The sequence below is a fragment of the Zonotrichia albicollis genome, chromosome 3, assembly GCF_047830755.1.
Source record: "Zonotrichia albicollis isolate bZonAlb1 chromosome 3, bZonAlb1.hap1, whole genome shotgun sequence".
In the NCBI taxonomy this organism is placed as follows: domain Eukaryota; kingdom Metazoa; phylum Chordata; class Aves; order Passeriformes; family Passerellidae; genus Zonotrichia; species Zonotrichia albicollis.
The window spans coordinates 87,894,361-87,907,421 of NC_133821.1; the positions used below are offsets into that span (position 1 = coordinate 87,894,361).

The 13,061-nt window shown below is 41.0% G+C and overlaps 1 protein-coding gene across 2 annotated transcripts in view; it reads left to right on the plus strand.

Moving 5' to 3' along the window:
* NBAS (NBAS subunit of NRZ tethering complex) overlaps positions 1-9,699 on the plus strand; it is a 163,478-nt gene extending 153,779 nt beyond the window's left edge. For both annotated transcript variants that reach the window (XM_074538088.1, XM_005489750.4), the window contains one exon: positions 7,267-9,699. In XM_074538088.1, the coding sequence (XP_074394189.1) occupies positions 7,267-7,542 (276 nt within the window). In that variant the 3' untranslated portion in view covers positions 7,543-9,699. The remainder of the gene's footprint in view (positions 1-7,266) is intronic.
* Positions 9,700-13,061: the final 3,362 nt, after the last annotated feature.

Here is a 13,061-nt window from a genome sequence, read left to right on the forward strand (position 1 = left end):
CTGTGCATGCCCAAGATAATTTTGGGATTTTTTGGCTTTCTTTTACAGGAGGCAGCTTGATAAGTTGTTTCTAGTTTTTCCTTTTAAATTCAGTATTAATTTGAGCATATAGTTCTGCAAGAGTGCTGAATAACCTAGAATTTTTGAAGCAGTTAGCTTTGGTCTAATGTTTTACTTTAAGTCAATGAAGATTTAACTGTTGACTTTATTACACCAGGCATAGAGCTTAGCCTGTACCTGCAATGTGACAATGTTAGAAAAACAGCTAGTACAGAAGAGTGCTGTGCTAAATGTAAAAACTGTTCCTATATTGTATAAAAAGTACCTCTTACTCCTTGTTTTATATGCATCTCTTATGATTACATTGTTTGCTGTTGTACGGTAAGAGCATATATTACTTAGCTATGCCAATGTTGTTTATTCAGTATCATTTTCTGTGCATACTTTTTGCATTTTAAAAAACAGTATTCAGGCAGTTAATGCTTTTTGTCAAATTCTAAATTAATTTTTCATAGGAAGGCCATTTCTGCTTACATTAAACAGGAAACAGACAAATAACATCTGGCAGAGGGGAATCATGGCTATTGATTCTCCAATCCAGTGCTAACACAGCTCCCAAACATGGCTGTGAGAAAAATACAGCACTTGCTTGCTGATAGGATGTATTAGTTAGCCATTTGTTGTATGCTGCTGACAGCTTTATGGATGTTTACAGTTAAGGATGATGCTGAAGTGCTGATACTAGAAATTGTGCAGCTTTTGCCTGTAATAAACCAACCAAGTTTTTGCGTAAGCTTTTTTGAAATTGCAGACCCCTCTTTTTATTGTGTGTCTTTGAATGAACTGCTGCTTGTCTTTTCTGAGTAACAGAAATAACTGTTCTTCCCCTATGTTGTGTACTGTGTGAGTAATTTAAAAAAAACCAGTTTACCTAAATAATCTTATTGCTGCTAATAGAGCCCTTAAAAGTCAGATTGTTTTTGAGAGGGATTTCAGTGTTGTCTGTGCACTGTGCATTTTCAGAGATGAAAACTGATCTTTATACATCTGAGAGAGCAAGTAAATACTCTATTGCCTGTTGGTACCTATAATGTTAAAACAGCTAACAAGTGGTGGCTAATATAAGCAGTGCAATACTTGTTCAATCAATACTTTAATAGAAAATGGAATAAGAAAAAGGCTTTAGTCTGAAAAAGTACTTCAGCTTTATTTGCATGTTATAATTTCAGTGATGAAGTACTGAATCTACCTTCATAACATGTTTTACTGAAAAATGTAATGTGAACAATCACACATTTTGTGTGCAATAATGGAATTTCTAGTGTTCTCCAGTGTATGCCATTTATGGCTATTGACTTTATGGGGCTTAATCTTTAAAAAAAATAGTTAAATTATAAGCTAATGGTGATTATGATAAAATATCTTTCTCCAGTTTATTTTTCCAGGATTTTTTATGTCACTTGTTTCTTTTCCCCTTATTTATTTGTTCTATAGATCTGTACTCCAGGAATGAATTAAAAAAAAAGCATTTTCATCTCGAATAGTATTGGAGAAGGGAATACTCTGGGAAACAGCGGTTTCAGTTCTTTACTGCTGTTAGGTCATCAGCAGCCCTTCCCTTTCGTAACTTATGGGTTTTCTGATGCAGAAGTTATGGGTGAAATTTTGCTTGTTGGTAATGCCAGAGCCTCTGGATGCCTGTGCAAACAGTACTGATGGGGAATTGGATCATCTGGTTCCAAACCCTGCGTGGGCAGGGACACCTTCCACTAGACCAGGCTGCTCAAAGCTATCCTGGCCTTGAACACTTCCAGGGCTGGGGCATCTACAGTTTTTCTGGGCAACCTGTTCCACCCTCACAGTGAAGAATTTCTTGGATACTCCATGCTCTTGTAAAACATCCCTCTCCAGCTCTGTTGTACTGAAAGGCTGTTGTATGGTCTCCCCAGAGCCTTTTCTTCTCTAGGCTGAAAACCCCAACTCTGTCAGCTAATCCTCATAGGAGAGGTGGTCCTAAGACAGTCTTCATCACCTTCTCTGGACCCATTCCAACAAGTCCATGTCTTGTGCTGGAGGCTCCACACCTGGATGCAGTACTTCCAAGTGCTCTCATAAGGGCAGAGGTACCACTTGAATGCCTACACCTCAGTGCTTGGAAGCATATATTAACCAATACCTAAATAGGAAAGCCAAGGGAAAAAAGTCAGTCCTCCTTAATGTAATTATCCCCATTAGATCTTTTACTTGTAACCATGGACATTGTGTGTAGGCATCATGCTAAATCTACGCTGACAAATTCTCCTGAAGGAGAGATGGATATGAAAAATGAAAGCTGCTCCCATTTAAACCTTCTGGATTTTACTGTAGTGAAAAAATTATCACCCTTAGCATGGAGTTCTAGATAGGCATATAATGATGTTTCTCTTACATATACACTCTGATTCTGTCAATATATTGTGGGTCATAGTGTATTCACACAATATGGAAAGTGGCTGGGTGTTAATTTGTGCACCTCTGAGACCTCTTTAAACTGCAGTCAGCTGCATTCCATATCACTGGAACAGTGATTCTGGGATTAGCAATATTTTTAGTTTTATAGACTAGTTAGTCTTGGGATAGCAAGGGCTCTGCATCTGCAGGCAGATCAGAAGTGATTCATTGGTAAGATCTTGACTGAGCTGTCTGCCCAGAAAAAACAGCTTTTTAAAACTGGGATAGTAAGGTGGTTGTTTTTTACTTGCTGGGTTTTACTGTCTTACAGACTCAAAAGAATGATTTTGAAAATGAAAATGTAGTGTGTTTAGGAGTCTGTATCTACTGTAGGCTAGTATTTGGTACGTATGACAAGCAAAAATAATTCTGGAGGTTGATTTCCATTAATATTTTTTAAAATGTAACATTTTGAGGATCAAAATGGCATCTGGAACAGCATCCTGGCTCGAACAGATGTAACAATTACAAGTCTAGTGAGGAGTAAGAATGGGGCAGATGTACAGTATTTCTTTCTATGAAATACTGCTTTCCAAACTTTTGGTTATTTTCAGCTGTATGTATCTGCTAAGTAATTGCCAATGGTTTTCTTTTCTTGGTTTTGTGCAGTTTTTTCTTAGACTTGGATGAGCTTTTACATCTTGAAGTATCATTTGACAGAGAATTCAAGAGCAAAAAAAGCCTATTTTTTATTTTCTCGTAATCTGATCTCACTAGGTTAATTTGATGCTTTATATTTTTTTACTTTCTTAATAAGATAATGTTTTTAATTAATCCCTTTATAATTTTGGTGATGTTGCTATCTGCCCTATGCCCTTGAAGCTGTCTCTTTTTTAGATTGGAGAGTCATAGTTTTTTTAAGCAATTTCTTGCATAAAAAACTTACTATACTCTCTGTGGTGTAGTTCTTTAAAATATATGCTTTCTGTGTTTGCCTTTTATATTGTTTTAGTAGGTTTTTTTCTACTTTAATGCTTGTTGTTCTGATTTAAAATTAATTTTAAATAAATGTAGTCTTAAGCTACATTTACAATTATTTAATTAAAAAAAAATCTTACAGTTCTATTTAAACAGAGCTGTTCAGTGTATAAGGTGTCTCAGTTAAGGTTTGTAAACATGTATCAATTCATTGACAATCTCTGTAAGTTGTTGTTTTTATTTAAACTAATGACTAGAAATGTCTTTGTATGTGCAATTGATACCCCCAAAATTGGCATGATCTGGAGCTGTAAAACTGGTAAGCTTTCTTTGCTGCCTATTTTTAAATGCAATTCTCATTAACCCTTGGTGTCTCTGTGTTCTTCCCACACCTGCCAGACCCCACATGACTTCCCAAAGAATGGTGGAACAGTGGCCTTAACTGCACAAAATGCATTCACAGGGTCTGGTTGCCATCATGTGTCTCCATCCAGTTGCCTGGAGACAACTAAATTGCAAAAGTTTCCTCTTCCTTACCAGGTCTTCAGACAGTTTGCTAGTCAGAAAATGGGAAATACTAATCAGTTTACACCTACTGATCTGTTTGGGCCTAAGGATGAGCTGTGGGGCACAACCCAAGAGCCTTTTTGTGAGCTGTGTTGTTACATGTGAAACCACACTGATCTCATTTCTTTGTGAGTGCAGACAGGTTTCTCTGCTTGTGGGTTGCATGGGTATCTTCATCCCTGTAGTATAGCTCAAATGTTTAATGGTCTATGCTAGGAACAGTCTTCTTTCAGATTTGTCTCTTTCAATTTTGTACATTTCTGGTATATAAAACCACACTAATCTATAGCAGTTTTTTTTAACTGAATAGTAGCCTAAAAAATTTAAATGAAACCTTGCATCTGCTGTCAGTCTCACTACTGTAATTCCTATTTGTATTTTATGTTCATAAAATCAAACAGTGAAGCCCTGTGTAAAGTCCCATTCTACATACAAGTTAAGAATAGACCACACAGAGCTTCAAGGTGCGAGAGGATATCCCTTCAGCCCCATTTCAGAAGAGATGGCAGCTGTTTGGATAATGGCTTAGTGTGCTCCATGGTGTGCTGCAAGATGCCAACACTAGAAATTTTGGCATCAGAATTGTTTAGGTTAGAAAATACCTGTGAAGTCTCACCAAGTCCAGCTGTTAACTCAGCACTGCAAAGTCCTCTCTAAACCCAGTCTCAACCACTTCCCTGGGCAGCCTGTTCCAATGCTTGACAACTCTGTGTTTTGCTAATATCCAGTGTAAACCTCCCCTGGCATGACCTGAGGATGCTTCCTCCTGTCCTGTCACATGTTAATTAGGAGAACAGGCTGACCCCCATCTGACTGTAAGTTCCTTTCAGGCAGTTGTAGAGAACAATAATTCCCCTGAATTCAGGGGAAATTCAAATTTCCCCTGAGCCTCCTTTTCTCCAAGATAAGCACTCCCAGATCCCTCAGCAGCTCCTCGTATATTTCCAGACCCTTCCCCAGCCCATTGCCCTTCTCTGGATGTGCTCCAGCACCTCAGTGTCTTTCTTGCAAGTGTGAGGTGCAGAACTGGACACGGGATTTGCGGTGCGGCCTCACCAGTGCCGAGTGTAGGGGACCATCCCTGCCCTGCTCCTGCTGGCCACTCGATTGCTGATCCAGGCCAGGATGCCACTGGCCTTCATGGCCACCTGGGCACACTCTGGCTCATGTTCAGCTGTTTGTTGACCCATTTTATTTAATGATCAGCCTGTCTTCAACAGGAAAACATTTCCGTTGTTAACTTCTGGCAGTTACTAAATAATTGAAGACTAAGATTGGATAGCCTGAAGGCTGGACATCCCTGCAGTTCTTAGAACTGTTTTGCAAACTGGACCTTCTGTGCTAATTAGTTTAAAAATGGCTTGATTACAACTGTGAAGTGTCACTGCCAATCTTTCTTTGTGCAGTGGTCATGTCCTGTGTAGCAGCTGAATTGCTCTTCAGGAGTGCTAAATAACTTATCATAGGGTGTTTATTACTTGCTGATACCCTGGTACCAATCATGGGTGTTAGCACATAATTTTTATAGAAAATTAAGCAGAAAGTAATCAGGCAATTTTCTTTTTGCTTTTAAACTGGGAGGTGGTTTTGTAAATGTACCATAATTTGATAAGTTTATTTGTAATTTAATAAGGTGCACTAATTGAAAACTAGTGCACCTTAAGTTACAATAAGGTAACTTAATACTATTGTCTAGCCTTCCTCTGGTCCTGTTTTTATCACAGAATCACAGAATGGTTTGGCTTGGAAGGGAGCTTAGAGATCATCTTGTTCCAATCTCTCTTCTATGAACAGGGACACTTTCCACTAGACCAGGTAGCTCAAAGCCCCTTCCAGCCTGACCTTTAAACACTCCCAGGAATGGGACACCTGTAGTTGCTCTGGACAATCTGTGCTAGTGCCTTGCCACCCTCACAATAAAGAATTTATTGCTAATACCTAATCCAGACATGTGCTTTTACAGTTTCATCATTCCTCCTTGTCCAGTCACCCCCTGCCCTTGTAAAAAGTCCCTCTCCAGCTCCCTTGTAGCCCCTTTTAGGTACTGGAAGGTGCTGTGAGGTGTCTCCAGGGCCTTAAGGCTTTGGAGTCTCCAGTCTTAGCATCTTGCTCTGCCCTCATAGGAGAGGTGCTCCAGCCCTCTGAGCATCCTGGTGGCCTCTTCTGCACTCTTTTCAAAATGTCCATGTCTTTATGTAGGGGATCTCAGAGCTGAGTGCAGCACTCCAGGTTGGGAGGGCAAAGGGACAGAATCCCCTCCCATGCCCTGCTGCCCACACTGCCTGGGATGCAGCATAGCATAGGATTGATTGGCTTTCTGGGATGTGAGAGCACATGGATGGGTCATGTTGGAATTCTTGTCCACCAACATCCCCAGGTGCTTCTCCTCAGGGCTGCACACAATCCATTCTCTGCCTAGCTTGTACTTGTGCTTGGGATTGCTCCAGCCCAGATGCAGGTCCATGCACTAGGACTTGTTCAATTTCATGAAGATTGCTCAGGGCCACCTCTCAAGCTTGTCAAGGTCCCTCTGGGTGGGGCCCCTTTTTTGTTTGTATGTAGTTGTTCAATTGTGCTTCATTAAGTGGTAAATTAACACAGCGCTGTATTTCAAAGAAACCAGGAAGGACATATCAAAATTAACTGAAATAGAATTTAAAGTATTCTATAATGTTATTTGCAAAGCTACAGACAAGATTCTCAAGAGAAAATTACGTTCTCATATATCAAGTTACCACAGTTTTTGTGGCATCCAGGATGTCTCTCAGAGGTAGCAGCTCTGTTCCACATCTTTCAATATGTTACATTCTTTTGAAAATCTCATCCTTGCTGTGGGAGCTGATTGAGCGTGTGAATGTTGCCTGTCACATTAACATGTGAAATGTAATGTAATATATTAATATAAAGAGACCAAAATTTAATATACTCTGCTCTGACCTTCCTCAGATTGTCATTCTTGATATGGAGCTAAATGGTGTGATCTGTGCTGCACTGGGACTGAAAACCTGTGAAAAGTCTATAAAGCTGGTGGTGTAATCCCAGACTGTTAAGCATTCTTATTCCTTAACTTTGTGCAGGTCAGATATTTATATTAATGTGGTAGAGTGTTAAAGACATACCTTTACATATTCTGACATATGCCAAGCCTGTATCCCTGTAGGTAATCTGTGGGGAATACTCCTCTCACTTTGAAGGTCACACTGTGCAGTCAGAGCCATCGTGACATGTCCTAGCTGATGGCTGTACCTGGTAATTAATTGTTAATTACTTTGAATTTCTCTTTCTTTGCAGGTTGATGATTCCACTTGTGATGCTGAAATACTCTCCTTGCTGCTCAACGCCAAGCTGGTGGTGAAGTGCATGTCCACGGCCTTCTGCCCACGCCTCATTGACCACCTCCTGGCTAACCAGGGGCAGGGGGGCTGGGATGTGGAGGAAATTGCACAGCAGCTTAAGGAAGCAGGGTTCAGTGCAGAGGCCGGGTCTCTCCTCATGGCTCATCGAGGCACCCATCCTGCACTCAGGACTTTCACTACTGCCCTCCAGGCTGTTCAGCACTGGATCTGAAAATGTTGGACTTACGCATTTGTCTGCATTTTTGCTGGAGATCTTACATTTTTGCTGGAGATCTTAAAGGGAGAAATTGTTGCTCTAGTAAAGTAACAAAGTGAGTTATTACCTACATTTTGTAGAAAACACACAGCACACAGTAAATTCCCATATACTTCTAATTGTTTAAAAAATATTGGTGCAGACTGTATCATTCTGTTGTATGATTAGCAAAGCAATGAATCTGATTATCCTTTCAGATCAAAGTTAAATGGTTACACTGTTACATATAAATGAAACATTAGTGGGGTGGCAGGCTATATACAATTTGTCTTAATTTCTGTAAGTAATTTACTCTTGTCATAATGTAAAACTAATGTAAAAATATAAAGATATATATAGAGCAAAAAAAGTCACAAGAGTGATTTTTGAGAATTTCAAAACCTTAAAATTCAGTATTGTGCAATGTTGTTATCACAGCTTTTGTTTGCAATAAATAAAATATTTTGCATTTAATGTGCTATCTCTTTCAGCCTTTCAGGCAGATAAATATTTTCTTTCTTCAGCCCCTTTTCTGAAATTCCTGTCTCTCCTTAGTGATGTTTATTCATGAGGACAAGCTAAAGTCTAAGAGATATTTTTCTCCACCATTTCAGAAGCCCCATCTTAAATCCTGAACATGTGTTGATACCATTGTGAATGTACTTTCAAAGTATTTAGTTACATTTTTCCTGAGTTATGAAAAATTGCATAAATATGTATATTTGCAGAATTACAGAATGTGCTGAGTTGGTAGGGACCAACAAGCATGCTGGAGTCCAACTCCTGGCTCTGCACAGGACCATGTGCCTGAGAGCAGTGTCAAAATGCGCCTTGAGCTCCATCAGGTTGCTGCTGTGGCCACTTCCCTGGGGAGCTGTTCCAGTGCCCAGCCACCTCTGGGTGATAAACCTTTTCCTAATATTTGACCTAAACCTCCCCTGGGACAACTTCAGGCCATTCCCTCAGGTCCTGTCCCTGTCACCAGGGAGCAGAGATCAGTGCCTGCCCCTCCTCTTCCCCTCACAAGAAGCTGTAACTGCAGTGAGCTCTGCCCTCAGCCTCCTCCAGGCTGGACAGAACAAGTGACCTCAGTCACTCCTCACAGGCTTCCCCTCAGGGCCCTTCACCATCTTTGTCCCCCTTACCTTGTGGCACCCAGAGCTGCCCCCAGCACAGGAGGTGAGGCTGCCCCAGTGCAGAGCAGAGCAGGACAATCCCCTCCCTTGCCCAGCTGGCCATGCTGGCCCTGATGGCCCCAGGACAGGGATGGCCCTCCTGGCTGCCAGGGCACTGCTGGCTCAGTTTGAACTTGCCATCAGCCAGGACCCCCAGGCCCCTTTCTGTGGCACTGCTGTCCAGCTTCTCATGCCCCAGTCTGTCTGTCTATCCAGGGTTGCCCCATCTCAGCTGCAGAATCCATCAGTTTTTCTGCTGAACTTCACATGGTTGCTGATTGCCCGTCCGTCTTGATTTGTCAAAGTCTCTGCCCTCAAGGGAGTCAGCAGCTCCTCTCAGTTTTGTCTTATCTGAGAACTTGCTCAGCATCCCTTCCAGTCCTTCATCCAGGTAATTTATGAAGATGTTGAAGAGCACAGGGCTGAGGATGGAGCCCTGTGGAACCCCACTAGTGACAGGTGACAAGTCTAATGTCACCTCATTCACTGTCACCCTTTGTGACTAACACATAAGCCAGTTGCTCACCCATCCCATGATGTGTTTATTCAGCTGTGTGCTGGACATTTTGTAGAGATATCTGCTATAGGAGAGAGAGTATCAAAAACTTCACTGAAATCCAAAAGAATTACAATGCTTATCCTTTCAAGGTGGGTTACTTTGTCTTAAAAGGATGTTGGGTTGGATAAGCAGGACTTTGCTCTTATGAAGCCATGCTTGCTGTATGCAGTGACTGCATTGTTTTTCAGGTGTTCTCAAATATCTCACAAAATAAACTCTGTAATTTTACCAGGGACTGATTCTAAATGCCCTTCTGTCTCATTAAGACAGAACAATTTTTTTTGTTGTTTTCAGAGGTTTTTTAACAAGAGCACTGTTTATGACACTGCATTACCTGAAGGGTTTGATGTTTTGTGTTTACAGACACTCTTAAAGTTAGTCTGTGAATCTTTTGCCTAATCCTGTGTTCTAATTTTGATGTAATAATGTACAGAAACATTGTATGATGTAAGATCCAGAGGACATTGGAAACAATCTCTAGGGTAATGTAATGTAACCTCCTGCTTAAGGCGGGATGCCTGTATGGCTGGAGCAGGTTGCTCCAGCCTGCATTCATTTGGGTCTGGAAAACCTCCAAGGGTGACTGTGTTGGTTGTTCCCATGTTGAAAAGCTTCTTGTTTGTCCTCTTGGGATCTGCTTTGTTTTACCAGCTTTTACTGACTGTGAAAATGGCTCAGATGTCAGCCTTACTTCCCCATTGCACAGGATTTGTAATGAGACTTTTAACAATGCTTTAATTCTTCAGATTGTTAACTTATCTTTTGTGTTTGCTAGTCCCAGCTGTCCTTCAGTGTTTATGGGAGGTTATATCATCCATGTATTAGCATACATTCCAAATTCCAATTTCTATCATTCAGCTATACTGCCTTAATTCTGTTCTCTTATGTTGGCAAGAGCCCCAGACTAGTAAAGCAAGCATATTGGAGTTGCAGACGAAAGAAAGGAAAAAATTAAAGAAGGTAATATAAGTGGTAATCAGTCGATGTGGACAAACAACGTGCACACCTCCAGCAATAAAACTTTGAGATATTCTGTAGAAGATGTTTCAGTACTTTACAGTGAAGCATTTTGGCCTGCAGGTTTTGTTCTCAGGTTGGTAAACCCAGTGCTAGATTTTCTGACCATTCTTGTTCAGGATCATGAGGAGTTTGTGTTTAGTGTCACTCTAAAACTGAGCTGTAGAAAAACCTCTAATTGTGGGGGCCTGAATATATGTTGTATTGTAAGACCTGTGTGGTTCTGAGTTGCTCCAAACGAGCTGCAGCTGCAGGGTCCTTAGTTGGGCAGCAGCTGTAGCTCGTGAAGGTAACTGAGATAAATAGGGGTGGGTTGAGAGCCCAGGAGGAGCCCCTGAGAAGAAAGGAAGGAGTGTGTGGCGGAGAATGGAGAAGAGCCCCAGCAGAGAGGTGAGAACAACGCTGCAGCGAAGATTACAACAACTGGTGCCCCGTGTGAGGAAGAACACACAACCAAACATCAAAAGAAGGTATGGAATCCCCCGGACAGCCGAGAGCTGTGGCAGCCTGAGAGCTGGGACTTTGGAGTATCAGCCAGAGAGCAGGGACACTAGAAATGTAACAACAAGAAGTGGTAGAAGATAGGACAGCCGAGAGCTGTGGCAGCCTGAGAGCTGGAACTGTAAGCTGTGGCAGCCTGAGAGCTGGAACTGTATGTATATTGTTATTGTGTAATTGTTAAAAGAAAAGGGGGGAAATGTGGGGGCCTGAATATATGTTGTATTGTAAGACCTGTGTGGTTCTGAGTTGCTCCAAACGAGCTGCAGCTGCAGGGTCCTTAGTTGGGCAGCAGCTGTAGCTCGTGAAGGTAACTGAAATAAATAGGGGGTGGGTCGAGAGCCCAAGAGGAGCCCCTGAGAAGATAGAAAGGACTGTGCTGCAGAGAAAGGAGAAGAGCCCCAGCAGAGAGGGAAGAACAACGCTGCAGCGAAGATTACAACATCTAATGAGTGTTATTGACCTCCTGTCCATTTTCTCATTTGCTGGCATTACAAATCCATGATCAATACTTTCCTTGCAGCCTGGATTATTCCTGATTTATTCTGTATTCAGAACTTTCACTTGTAAGAAAAAGTATTACTTTACTATATATATCTAAAATTATCAGCCTATATTAGTGTATGTTGCAAAGAAACTTTAAGAAAAAAAGAGAAGAGGCACATAACAAGAACCTGTATCCCAGTATCAGCCTTTTACTATCTTCTGTACTTCTGTATTGCAGAATAACATTTAATTCTCTGGGATTGAGTAGGATACATTAGCAGGTGCTATTGAGTTGGGTTTGGATTTTGGTTTTTGTTTTCTTTTTTCTTTTTAAAGGTAAAGAAACTCACCTTGGTAGTAGTTTTAGCCAGGTTGTTGTTATACTGAGCACTGAACAGTTCAGTTCTGTCAGTTTATTTGATTTGCAATTGGGATTTGTTCATAATACAGCATAAGCGGATTTTCTTTTCCTTTTTTACCTCAAACAATTCCACATTCTGGAGATATTTCTGCTCCCAAAAGGAAGTGAATAAAGAGTTGCGTTGTGTCTCCAAGAGCAATGCTTCCTAGGGCAATTAATCCTCTTTTGTCTGAAAGACACTGACAGTGTTTGGATCTTTAAGGAGCTTTTAGCTGCTTGGGAGACAGAGCAAAGCTGCAAAATATATCACCTTGCTTTTGAATAATTAGAACCAGAGATTAGGGAAGAAAGATCATAACTCAGAATTTCTTTTTCCACTGGAAATACTAAGTATAGCCAGTATGACATTGCAATGCATGCAGAGTAGACACTTCTATTTATAAACAAATGCTGCAGTTTGTTTACAGAAGTGCAATTCAATGAGTAGGGTGGCTACATGTGATTCAGATATTTTCCTTGTACAGTGCTAGTTCTTGTGATTTACTGTCTGTGACATTCTGCACAGTGAGAAGATGCTTTGACAGTGGCCATCTGGTACCAGAGTATGGCCACCCCCAGCATAGGACCTGTTGGAGAGATCCAGAGGAGGCCACAAAAATGATCAGGAGGCTGGAGCACCTCTCCCATGAAGACAGGCTGAGAGAGCTGGGGTTGTTCAGCCTGGAGAAGGCTGCAGGACACCTCATAGCACCTTCCAGTACTTGCAGGGGCTTGTAAGAAATATGTTTATTTTAGTTTAGTTTATTTATTATTTATTTATTTAGTTTGGTTTATTATTTAGTTTATTTTAGTTAGGATAAAGTTTTTAGTAGGGTCCGTTGTGATAGGATAGATAATGTAGAAGAGGGTTGATTTAGATTAGATTTAGAAAGAAGATTTTTATAATGAGGATGAAGAAACTGGCACAGGTTGCCCAGAGAGGTGGTAGCTGTCCCATCCCTGGAAACACTCAGGGTCAGGTTGGATGAGACTCTGATATCCAATTGAAAATGTCCCTGCTCATTGATGACCTTCAAAGGTCCCATTCAATCCAAGCTATTCTATGAATACGGATACCTGCATCATAGGGGTAAGAATTCCTACACTTGCAAAAAACACAATATTTTTTTGTGTATTTATTGAGATATGGAAGGCAGGAGCAGAGCTGTGCCTTGTATCAAAGGTTGCAGACACACCAAAAGTTCCGGGGGCATACAAATGTTTCTCAATTTGATTATTTAGCTATTACTGAGCACCTGAGGTAGTGTTTGCGTAGGATTATTTCGTTTGACACTGAGCTCCCTTCCCACAGTGGTAGCAGTAATCTGAAATTGCTCTCTGTGTGTTACAATTCATTTAT